This window comes from Drosophila tropicalis, unplaced genomic scaffold, assembly GCF_018151085.1.
Source record: "Drosophila tropicalis isolate 14030-0801.00 unplaced genomic scaffold, ASM1815108v1 contig_845, whole genome shotgun sequence".
In the NCBI taxonomy this organism is placed as follows: Eukaryota; Metazoa; Arthropoda; class Insecta; order Diptera; family Drosophilidae; genus Drosophila; species Drosophila tropicalis.
The window spans coordinates 4,157,270-4,170,292 of NW_027173338.1; the positions used below are offsets into that span (position 1 = coordinate 4,157,270).

At 34.1% G+C, this 13,023-nt stretch overlaps 1 protein-coding gene and 1 long non-coding RNA gene across 3 annotated transcripts; both read left to right on the forward strand.

The window, feature by feature from the left end:
- The first annotated feature begins 327 nt into the window (after nt 1-327).
- LOC137580968 (uncharacterized) lies at nt 328-1,539 on the forward strand. 2 transcript variants are annotated; one of them, XR_011033045.1, is made up of 3 exons: nt 328-481; nt 1,036-1,210; nt 1,262-1,539. It is a non-coding gene; the product is annotated as an uncharacterized lncRNA (long non-coding RNA). The 2 variants fall into 2 exon arrangements; XR_011033044.1 differs by having other exon boundaries at nt 1,272-1,539.
- Nucleotides 1,540-3,985: 2,446 nt separating this feature from the next.
- CCT4 (chaperonin containing TCP1 subunit 4) lies at nt 3,986-7,017 on the forward strand. The gene is made up of 5 exons (XM_068295367.1): nt 3,986-4,221; nt 4,536-5,188; nt 5,414-5,553; nt 5,618-6,302; nt 6,752-7,017. The coding sequence occupies exons 1-5, from the start codon at nt 4,116-4,118 to the stop codon at nt 6,767-6,769; spliced, it is 1,602 nt and encodes a 533-aa protein (XP_068151468.1). The 5' UTR covers nt 3,986-4,115; the 3' UTR covers nt 6,770-7,017.
- Nucleotides 7,018-13,023: the final 6,006 nt, after the last annotated feature.

Genomic DNA, 13,023 nt, shown 5'->3' on the forward strand with positions numbered 1-13,023 from the left:
TATTTTCAAATTTGTTGTCTTTAGTTTTTTTTCATCTCTAAGTACTGTCATAGAAAGGGGAATCACATTTATAAGACATACCTAAATAACCAAATAAGAGCAATTACAGTGGACTCTCGTTTAACAAACATTGCGGATAACGAACAAATGTGTAAGTGAAAGGAGATTTTTAGCTGCATTTAGCAACGAAATAGGGGAAAACCCGAATACACATTATTGTGGGACCGTTTTAACATCTATTGAAATTATTTAGCATTCGAAGTTTTGTTCGATAACCGAGGGTTCACTGTATTTACCTATCGCAGACTAATCGATAGTTGTTTTCTAAATGAAAATACATTTTTACCATCATTAGCGGTGCATATAAATATATGAGACATGAGCTCATATATCTAGTACGCTATTCGACAACAAAGATTTCACAACAAACTTAAAAATGTCACACGATAGTCCCAACCCTACGTGGTTGATTTATATAGGAGTGAGTACAGAAATATTATATATAAATTTTAGTTCAAAATATTTAATTGGTTGATTTGACAATCTTTTTAAACGATGTATGTAGATACATACATATATGTATATATATAGATGCATATACATATATGTATGTATGAATATGTATGTACATACATATATGCATCCGTAGAATGATGAACAAGAGTGTACGCATTTATGTATCTTTATCCGACAAAATGTTAAGACAGGATACGATAAGTTTTTTGATAAGTTATTTCATAATATACAAAGATTTATAAGCACAAATATTGTTTGTTAGATAAAGATATACATATGTACATATGTATGTATACTAATGCATTTGTCTTCGATCGAACAGCCGGATAGAATCACTTGTTATATATGTATATACATTGACGTGGTATTTAATTCATATTTTATTATCATATTAGATTAGTGTTAATAATCAGATAGTTAGAAACTACCTTGTCCATTTCGGTTAAGCAATACAAATACAAATTTTTGTATATGATTTTTTAGTTATTGTTATTAAAACATGACATTTACTTGCTTCAGGTTTGGTCCCTAGTGATCGAGTCTTTATTGACTCATTACAAATTGAGGAATTGGCGATCTGAGAGTTATTCAGGGCATTATACTTTAACTAGATGGCTCCGAACTATTTGTGGCTGTGTGACTTTATATGCTCTTTGGGCGAACCGCCACATACCCTTTATTTCCACCACTAAGCGTAAGTATTAAAAACATAAATGAAATATTAAATTAAATTTGTATTATATAGAAATATTTAGTTTCAGGACTGAAAGGACTTGCTGTCTTGTTCTGTCTTGGAATTATTTTTCAACCGAAATTTTTGTTTGAATTAAACACATACAGACATAGTTTTTGGAATGGCTATTTCTTTTTCTTTTCGATTTTTTCGAGTTTAATATTTGCAACATTTTCTCCTTATGCTTTTTGTATCATTTTGTATCGGATAGCGCTTTTCGCTAAATTAATTTAACCAAATGTGTATATTTTACTTTCTATGAAACAAATATAAACTAAATTTTTTACAAATATCACAATAAATTAAAAATGAATACTTGCCAGCCCGAATCGTAAGTATTCGTTTGCTGTAGGGCCTTTCTAAGCCATTCTAGCTCAGTCCTTCACAGAGATCTCAACATCCCGTCCTTAGAAAATTGCATTCGGCACTGCTCCAGACTGGAAATCCTTGACAATGTACTCGCCCTCAATCTTCTGGACGAGGACCATGTGTCTGATAAGATTTCACCCTATTGACCTGTCCTTTAGACCAGAGACGGACCAAGAAATCCTCACGACCTCCATGTTATGTAAATGGTTACACAAAGTGATTTACTCTGAAGCATATCGGTTGCAGAGCATCAATATTTTTCCGACATATAACAGTTTCGGACTTTTACCTTGTATTTGGACGACTCAACATATTGAGGTGACTCATAAGTCGCACCAGAGTTTTTTCGTGGCTTAAGTCTTCTTAAACTTCTCTTAATTGAACCTTATGCTTGGTCTTATGTTTATGCTTTTAAATGGCCAAATAGATTAGACTGAGTTATTGATTCAGATTAACCTATCGGTGGGGCCCTCTGGGCTGATTACAAGTTCCAACACTTCTTAGAGTTTTCTGTTCATCCTACAGAAATCATCGATTCTTTTCTACTTAGCTTTAGCTTGTTTATTTTAATATATTTCTCTGTTTTTCCATGTGTATTAGTCCAAACAATTCGGATGGGTTCGCCTGTAACAGTATCCGTGCTGGACACTTGAACGTACTGAGCATTATACATAGTTCAACTTTAGCTAATCTAATACAAATAATATCTTTCCAGAGGCGATTATACTATTGAAAAGGACCTTATCAATTTTTTCGATAATTTCCTTCAACAATGTTGGAGGTACCTGATATTTACGTAAATTAAAATACATCTAATAACTTTATCCTTGATAAACTAAAGATTTCGAAAAAACAGTTTTTTAAGAAGAGTTCTTAAAAGGATCGCAGCAACTATTTATTACACTTTATTCTTGATAATAGTGTGTAATACATACATACATATATGTACGTATATAGGTATATAACTTAAAATTTACGGCTAGAAGTACCCATTTATTCGTTTCTATAATTTTATTGCCACCGATATACATAAACTCTTCTTCTTACAACTGTATACTGTTGGAGTGATCTGTTCTGTGCACAGAACCATAAACTCTGACAACCTTTATGGGTTTTACATCCACAACCTGGATTCGTAACAACGAAGGCATCTCCCATTAGCAGGACACTTAGAAAAATTGCTAAAAATTTCCATGCGGTATGCATATTTACTCGTTCGATCTTTATTAAGTCAGCTCTTACATTAAAATTAGTTGAAATTTTCTGTGTGCAACTAAAACTGATTTCCATTTAATCAGATTAGTTGTATTTGTTATTTGCTTCCACTATCAATAATCTCATTTCCTAAAACTAATTCGAATGCTGATAACCTGTCAGTGACTCGACTCGACTCCGATTTGTGCTGATCATGAATACATAAGGATGTGTGTGTGTATGCTTTAGGGGCGGGGGAGTTCATAAGAACATCCTCTTTATCAAATACATACATATCAGATTTACATACTTGCATTTTCATAGTTTATGGCTTTTTAAATGGCCTCTAAAAATCAGCCAAAGCCAATCTTGTGCTCGTTGAAATAGGATGCTTTACTTTACTATAAATTTAATTTAAACAATAAATATTTTAATTTTATCTTAATGAGTTTTACTTCTTATAGAGGTGATTCTTAAACCTGCTATTATTACACAGGATTTCGTTTAAGAAAGATTATGATAAAAAATAAGCACAGATAAGAGCGCGTTTCGCATTTTTAGAGAAAAGAACATTTTACAACTTTTTAGGTTTATTTATTTAAGCAAAATGGAATCTTATTAAATGAGTTAATTGAAACTTACAAATAGTGATAGTCTTCTTATCCAAAAACTATCACAAAAGGTGATCGTTAATGTTTATTATCATCTTTAATGCTCCATCTGCTTGATCTCCTCCCTCTCCTTCCCTCTCACAAAGGAAACTTGAGGGCATTAGAATACATACCGAACGCAATAAGTATTACTAAAATGTAATATAATTTTTCTTTTTTCAAGCTCCAATGACTGATTAAGGTATTTTTTAAAATTTTTCAAACCGAAAATTATTTCACGTATTTCTGGTTCGTAAAATGTGGCTAGCCCGACTACAAAAATTAGATATTAGCACAATAAGCGCAAGGTGAAGAAAACAAAAATGTTTATAAGTATTTCCCTTAACAAAGCAGTTAATTTGTGGTTGATTTGATTACAAAAATGTTTTTAGAACTTCAATACTGACGGGGATATCCTAAATATAATTAACATTTTCAATGTTTAATTTAACAGCATCATTTGGGAGTCTGTTAAGTGCAACAGCATCATTTGGGAGTCTGTTAATATAACAGCATCATTTGGGAGTCTGTTAAATTTAACCATACGAGAATTTAATTTTTTGTGTTAAAGACATTTTTTAATCTGTGTGAATCGGTATCGCGATTAAGTTAAATAATTGTAAATTAAGCATTGTATTAAAACTAACACAACAATGGCTCCGAAGGCTAAATCAGTTGGCATCAAACCCAAGGCCCAAACCTTTAAAGACAAGTCGAAACCAACCGATGTCCGCCTGTCAAACATTCAAGCGGCAAAGGGTAAGCGACAATTGCAAATTTAAAGGAAACATGCAAAACCAAACAAGTTTAGTGTAATGAGCTAAACTATTTCTGGCCTGGAATGCAAAATGATGTGATTAAAAAGTGAAATATAATGCAGACAATGTATAATTTAGTCCAAATAAAAGTCAGATGCAAATGCCGGCTGTTGGTCTGGAAATTTCTGTGAGAGAATTACTCATGTGATTAGAAATGTCGTTTTAGCTTTTTTTTTTTGAGCTATTTGTTCTCGTCAAAATTTCAAGAAAACGTTTAAAAATCCCTAACTCTGAGTATTTTGTATGTGTTTTCAGCCGTTTCGGATGCCATCCGCACAAGTTTGGGTCCCCGCGGCATGGACAAGATGATTCAGGCAGGCAATGGTGAAGTTTCCATTACGAATGACGGTGCCACCATTTTGAAGCAAATGAATGTTTTGCATCCCGCTGCCAAAATGCTGGTGGAGCTCTCCCGTGCCCAGGATGTGGAGGCTGGTGACGGCACCACCTCAGTGGTTGTCATTGCCGGCGCTTTATTGGAAGCCTGCGAGAAGCTCTTACAGAAGGGTCTTCATCCCACTGCCATTTCGGACTCATTCCAACGTTGCTCGAACAAGGCTGTGGAGATTCTCACTCAAATGTCAACACCAATTGAGTTGAACGATCGCGAAACTTTGATCAAAAGTGCATCCACATCCCTCAACTCCAAGGTGGTGTCACAGCAAAGCAGTCTTCTGGCTCCCATTGCCGTCGATGCTGTGCTGAAGGTCACCGAACCGGGCAAGGAGACAGCTGTCGATCTCAAGAACATCAAAGTCATCTCCAGCTTGGGTGGCACCATCGAAGATACCGAACTGGTGGATGGTCTTGTCTTTACCAGTCGTTCGGCGGGAACTAATGCACCCAAACGCATTGAGAAGGCAAAAATTGGCTTGATTCAATTCTGCATTTCGGCTCCAAAAACTGACGTGAGTAACTAACGTCCTATTTTTGGATATTTATGCTAGTCTCCACCAACTTTTAAAAACTTCTTTAAACTAAGAAGGAAAAATATGTATATAAAAATTTTTTTTTTTTTTTTTTTTAGTCTTGGTAAAGACTCTTTAAGTGGGCTCGATATTATCTCTTAAATATTTTGCAAAGAACTAAATTTCGATTTTAATTTATATAAAATTTCTTTTTCAATCTTGTAGATGGATCATAATGTCATTGTATCGGATTACGCTGCAATGGATCGTGTGCTGAAGGAGGAGCGCACCTACATCCTAAACATTGTGAAACAGATCAAGAAGGCCGGTTGCAATGTTTTGCTAGTACAGAAATCCATTTTGCGGTAGGCAAAAATTAAAAACCTCTAATTTTTTTTATTGTTTTTAACTTTTTATATGAATTTACAGTGATGCTGTCTCCGATTTGGCTCAACATTTCCTTGACAAAATCAAGTGTCTGGTTGTAAAGGATGTGGAACGTGAGGATATTGAATTTGTATGCAAGACTTTGCATTGTCGTCCAATTGCCTCATTGGATCATTTCACGGCTGAGAATCTATCCAGTGCCGAATTGGTTGAAGAAGTATCCAGTGGCACAAATAAGTTTGTTAAGATAACAGGTATTCAGAATCAGGGACGTACGGTATCGATTATATGCCGTGGCTCCAATAAATTGGTGCTTGAAGAGGCCGCCCGCTCCCTCCACGATGCCCTCTGTGTGGTGCGTTGTTTGGTGAAGAAGCGTGCCCAAATTGTTGGCGGTGGTGCACCAGAGATTGAAATGGCTCTTCAATTGGCTGCCTTTGCCCAGACTGTTGAGGGTGTGGATGCCTATTGTTTCCGTGCCTTTGCCGATGCTCTAGAGGTCATACCATCAACTCTGGCCGAGAATGCTGGCTTGAATCCCATTGCTACAGTCACCGAGCTAAGAAATCGTCATGCTCAGGGTGAGAAAACGGCCGGCATTAATGTGCGTAAGGGAGCTATTACCGATATATTGGCCGAGAACGTGGTGCAACCGCTGCTGGTCAGTACATCGGCCATCACTTTGGCCACCGAGACCATACGCTCGATCTTGAAGATCGATGATATTGTAAGTGTTCTATCTTAACTAATCGTTGGAATGCAGAATTATGGTTTCGATATGGATAAAATATTTTTGATGCAGTTTTCCTTAAAATATTTGCAAAAGCGATTTGTCCGAAATTCGCCTTTTGTCAAAATTCGTTGAAATTCATTTTTTCTTTAAGTTTTTAACCATTTTGTTCGATTAGTGTCCTATAAAAATGCAATTCGTGTAAACTGTTTAATTTATTTAATATCTGACTGATATTTGTTAATATATTTTAGATAATTTCCCATTAATTTGTTCTGAATTGTTTAAGAAATTAATGTTCCATATAAATCGAAACTAAATTTTTATGGATTTAGACAAAAATATTAATGTCGACAAACAAAATATCGAAATAATATTTCTGCATTCCCCTTTTTAATTGAACTTAAATCAATTATTTCCCTAACGTGAAAATTTCTTGTTTTCAGGTCAACACTTTCAGTTAAATGTGAGGCCCCCTCTCTCAAACATCTTTCCCCATATACCCCACTCTGAATCAAAATCAGGATCAAGCATTTTTTCACCCATCTAAAAAAAAAAAACAAAAACCCTTTCACATCTTGAATACAATTCACATACTTACTACACACTACGCACTACGCCTTACCAACTTAAAATGTATTTAAACAAAAGAAAAAACAAAAAAGAATAAAATTATCGCTTTGGTATTAACAACTAAACAAAACTCAGAAAATATAGACTTTAAATTTATTTATTATAAATTCTAAGTTATATTTTTATTCGTTTAAGTAAAAGCGCTAATAATTTTCGCAATTTTTAAGTTCTTAGTTTTAAAGTTAATGACAAAATGTGACTGGGTTTAATTTAAAGTCGCTTGGTAATGTTGAATCAAGTGAAATTGTATATCCTAGTCAATCCCAATCGATCGATGTTAAAATGCTTGTAGTTTCGAATTTCATAATTCGGCAAGTGGTGCAAGCAAAATGTCTTAATGAATAGTATTAAGTATTTTTGGGTTTGATTTATTGGTATTCAGTTCACGTGTTTGGTAGGTCGATCTTGGCCATCTTATTGCCATTTTCAGAGTCCGTGTCCGAGCTCAAGTGTTAATTTTTATAATTGCTCATCCCGACTCTCGAAATGACTTCAATCAACATCATTTGAAGCTTACCAAAGAATTAGCCATGGTGATAAGCGGCGATCTAAAGAACTCGAAGTGGTTTGTTAGTGCTCTGCCAAATCTATCTCAACTAGAGTTGGGCTAAACGGATCACTTCAAAAGACAAGTTTACCGATTCACTTTTTAATGAATGAACAAGTTCTTTTATTCTTTCATTGACTTAGTTGTTTTGTCTAAACTGATTTAATTGCAATCGATAGTTTGTAACGACTAATGCAATTTCGATTACGAATCCATATTGTCGATTTAATTATTATAAAATTTAAAAACTCAATCTGATATGATACTTAGTCTCTGTGAGTCACTTATGCAGTGAACAAGACATAACTGAGTCAAAGAGTAAACAAATAAGGGAGTCAAAAAGTAACATTTTTAGTGAACAACTGAATCTATAATAATCTTAAGTTTAATGTCCTAATATTTTACTTAAATATTTGTTTTATTCTTCTAAACTTTCATTGCTGAATTTTAAAAGTTCTTATTAAGTTGGTCTAGTCCGATTTGGTCGAATTTGTTCAAATGGAAACCTTTTAATATTGGATTCAAAAGTATTTGCACTGATTTAAAGGCGAACTAGTTTAAAGTTGATAAAGTAGGCAAATTATTTGAAACAAAAGGGAGAAATGGTCGGTTTATTATTGAGGTCATGCATATTGACCAAATTTTTTTATGTTTTAATATTAAATGACTTTCAGTTGTTTCATATAGAAGGATTTTATGGCCTTCCCGTATCGTACATTGGTATAATTTTAATTTTTAAAGTTTTTTGCTGGCCAAATAATAAAAGACTTTTGTATTTAGAGGTTCAATTAAACTCGATCTCGATTAGGACAATTCAAAGTCATCAAAATTTCGTTATCCTACGAAATTGAAATACAAATCTTTATCGGTAACGGTATTTCCATTAAAAGGTTACAAAATTCTAATTAATTTCCATTTAATTAGTTTCCAGATGTTGCTAATAACACACTTAAAAGATAGTGTAACCAAACCGCGAAAAAGATCAAAATGATCCTTGGACAGATTCTTCAGCATCATGATAAAAGGTAGAAAATAATTGTCCTAACAATTTTGGTTTTTCAAACATCCATATGGTCGGAAATTGAGTTTTATTAAAGTTTCAATATAAGGTAAGTGAATTAGTTTGGATAACTTGTTATTTGTTTCTACATTTTTACTTTAAATGATGTTTAGGGTTATCTTTGGTTTCGATTCGGTTTATACTTGACTAGAGACCAGCAAATGAAAAGTTGAAGGAAAAAAGTCGTTGAGCAAATTATATGGCAAAAGCATATGTTAAATTTCTGCGTGACTGAATGCCAATTTGATGCTTTGAATTTCAATTTGATTTAGACCAAGGACACCACATACAAAGGCGGGTTAGAGGGGCAGGAGTAGAAGAAAGACGACTTGAGCAAACATTTGGCTGGAAAAACAACAGCATAGAAAAATACAATTGAATTACAATGAAAATATGACAAAACAAAAAGAATGAGGACCAGAGCGAAAACATAGGAAAATCGCAAACAGGCAAAACAAAGCAAAGAAAGACTGGATAAAAATTGAAAAGTTTGGGGCAAGTTCAATATTTGCAGAAAAACAAATGACGACGACAATGAAATGCCCCAAGACAAGGGAAGGCAAACAAAAGAAATGTGGCAAACAGAAAAGAAATTTTGTCCAATCTCCTTCAAGCACCTTCCAAAACCACCCACCACCCACTGAGTGACATAAACAGAAAATTTTAAAAATTTTAATGGCCGCCAAAGACCAAAAATTTTAAATGGCTCGACAAATTTGCATAGCAAAAAAAAAAATGTGAGGGAGAATCTAAAGAGATAACACAAGGATTGTAAACTTCAACCCCTCGAAAAAGGACCTTTAGCCAATTAGCTGCAAAGCTTTTTAAAAACCCTTGAAGAAAATACCATCAACAAATATCAAAGAAAATCCTCAACCCTCGCCCCTCAAATCAGAAAAATTTCCAAATGGAAAAGGGCGGTGAAATCAACACCAGTCACAGGAAAAAGTTTGATTTTGATCCCTTTTTTTTCACCCTGTAGATCTACACAGGACGTAAGGGTATTCTGAGAGTGACATCAGAAAGCGTAAACATATGTATAAAGATATCTTCCTGATTACGGACAATAGGTTCCGTCCATTTTAGCTTAAATTCGAGTTTAAGTGATTAAAAAGCTTGAAGAGCATTTCCAAGAATTTAAGCGATTCCATTTCCTGTTTTGAAAATATATCCAATATTTCTGGACTTCACTTTACAAATTGTTCAAACGTAGTTAGGACTTCCTTATTAAGGTATATTAAGTGTTTAAATTGGACGTCTACAGGATTTAGGACTGTGAAATGCCCCCCTTATGTATGCAATGAAGCATAAAAACTTAATCCTGTTGATTAAAATTACTTTTTGAAGGAAGGACAATTTACAGACAATATTAAAACATAGAAAAAGTTATAGATTTGTTAAAAACAATAATTTTTAGACAACTGCCTAATTTCGGGGACAATATTTCCCTCATTTAGCTATTACTACTTTTCATGGAACATATCTTTTTTGAATTTTTACAGGGTAGCAAAAAGTAAGAACATTTATTTTATATTGCGTATTGTTTTTCACATTTTCGTCCTTTTTTCGGACATGTTTACACATTTAATTAACTTACACGCGCCGTAAACTTCCGGCTAAGACGATGAAGATAGTTAAGGATCAAAAAACAGCCCGCCTGAAATAAAGGGGGATAACTAACCGGAGGGGGGAAAGGGTAAAAAAGGAGGAGAAAACTCTGTTAGACAATTTGAGACCATTTCAAGTGGTTTAATCATTTAACGGCACATCATAAAAATCACATCAAGTGATTTTTATTTACACGACAGCGCGCTTAGAGAAAACAAAACAAAATATCCAACAAGCGGGGGTGAAAATCTTGATGGGGGTAGGGATGATGGGGTAAAAATGTTGTCAACCCTTTTGAAAATGGAGATGGTATTACTACCATGGAAGAGGTGTTGAAAACGGTTCACATTAGATAAGGTTAGTTGATTACAAATGAAGCAGGACTTAAATTCTCTGTCAATGTGGCATACTTTTAGGAGTCAAAATGTTACACATATTTTGTGGAAAGTGATGTCAACTAGTTATGTTGAAAACCGCCAAATTTTAAAAATTACTTTGGCGAGTCACAATGTCAGGTTATGCGAATAAAGTTTTTGAAACATTTTGGAGTGCTCCGATATATTCTAAATTACAGTTGTTCCTAGATCTTCCTGTCTACGTCTTCAATAAGTATTGCCTAATTTTAGGGGGTATGAATGTGTTTGTGGCAAAGTTATGGCCTGATTATATTCGTCGTAATTATAAAATTCTACTGGCTTTCTATAGAAAAAGTATTTAAGTGTAGCTTATTTATATTAAGTATTTCGAATATTTAGAAAAATCTTGAAACTCAATCCAAGATGTACTATTTTGGAAAAGTTAAGCAGTAAAAAGTAATAGGTTATCTAGAATTCTCATCACGACTTTAGCCTATTAAAAAGCAATAATGCTTGTAGCGAGTTTACTGTTATAGAGATTGAAGGACGTATTCCCATTTATTGCATAACAACCTTTTAATCAAACTATAAATTAAACTTCTTACATAAGTATTAAATACTACCAATAGTCAAACGAATCAAAGTTCACTACATTTTTCCCTATATTGCTTTGCCAAATTTAAAATTTCTTTCTTAAGATAAAAATCTGCAACAAAATGAATGGTTATTTACCTATTTAATTTGCTAGGCCTTAGCTAGATCAAAGCCGTTTTCAATGGCCATCAACCTTCCATATATCCACTCACACATAATTGGTAATAGCTCTTAACTCTCGATATTTTCTCTCTTCAGCTTTGAATGTTATCAGTCCATTGCAGACATGGTCATTCATTGCCATCTACCAACAGAAAAAAGGGACCCAAAAATGGCTTTGAGCGGAAAACGAACCCCGAAATTCAATTGCTGCCCACATATTCAAAATGTTCTCCCAACCCCCTTTTTTTTTTTTTTTTTTTTTTTTGGGAGTGGTCAAAAAAAAGGAAATCCATCTAGTAGTTACTCCGGAAGAGATGATAAGCTTAGCCCCAGGCCAGCCATGGCTAGGGTATTGGGTCACGGGTTTCCATTTAAGTTTTCGGTTATTTGCAAATTGAATTTTTGCAAGACGAAATCTCTCTCTCTCTCTCGTTTCATTTGTCGGTAAAATGTTTTTTTCGCTTTCATTTATAACAATTTAATGAAATTTTCGAATGCGTTTTCATAATAATCCGTATGTGTCCAAGACGAAAAAGAGAGAGAGTGAGAGAGAGGGCCAACAACAAGCTCAGCATCCATTAATCACATCCAGCTGCCACTTGTTTAACGAAAATTAAGTTTTACCCTCTTTAGATTTCATGGGCCAAGAATCTGCAACGATTTAAAGCTTGAAGTAAAGTAGTCAACAATAGTTCTAAGGATCTTATGGGTAAGAAACTTGCAAGAAACTATCGATAGACATGAAAATGGGACAACAGATCTTTCGTTTTCTTTTATCTTTCAGCTCTGATCTGTATCAATATTTCATTAAATGTGGAATCATTATTATATTAACAGTCTTAAAGAGAGAAAAACTAACTATAGTATTGAACTAATCGGGCGAAGAATTATTTGTGTACTCCAATCAATCGATAAATTATATAGATTCCTTTGCAGTGTGGGAGTTCATGATAGGAATAGGATTTTCTAAATAAAATCCTAAAATAATTTTATTTACTATTCCTAATATTACGCTAGCGTTTGACAACGAATCAGAAATGAGAGAGAAATGATATATACGATCCTTTAAGACCACATTTCATATTTTGCAAAAGAAGAATCTATTGGAGCCTATTAGAAATTGGAACATACATACAATGAGTTGGTATTTCTGTTTGTTGTCGATCTACACTACATTTTTGTTTTTCGTAATAATTCAATTAGTTAACCCGTAACACTTGAAACTCATTTGGTACCTAAATCAATATTGAATAACATATTTAGTTAACTGATTTCCTTTCCCTTTCTTTTTTTTTCTGTTGGCCACGCGACAAAAGCAAACAGAACCATTTTTTAATAAACTTCCTTTGCAACCCTTTTTGCCCTACCGATTTCTTTTGCCATGTTGTGCTCTGTGTGTGGATTTGCTGGATAAGAAATCACTTCATCTTTTTGGCGACATTCGGTCGGCCCTTATTTGTATATTGAAGCAAGCGTATAAATCCTTTTTATGTCCTCAACCCCCAAAATCAAACCTAAAACCCAAAAACCAAAGCCAGGGAATGAGATGCGCTGCGGCTCGCTCTCTGATTCGTTTAGGGCAATTTCTGGGGTTGGAGTTGAACTCGAAATGGATGGAAAAGGGTTTATGCCCATCAATTCACACATAGTTTATGTCATATGGTGCTTTGATATCTAAGAAAGGGGGCAGTCAAAAAAGTAAAGGGGTTGGTCTTGGAATTTTTGTTGTTTTTTGTGTATGTGAACCTGCGATAAACA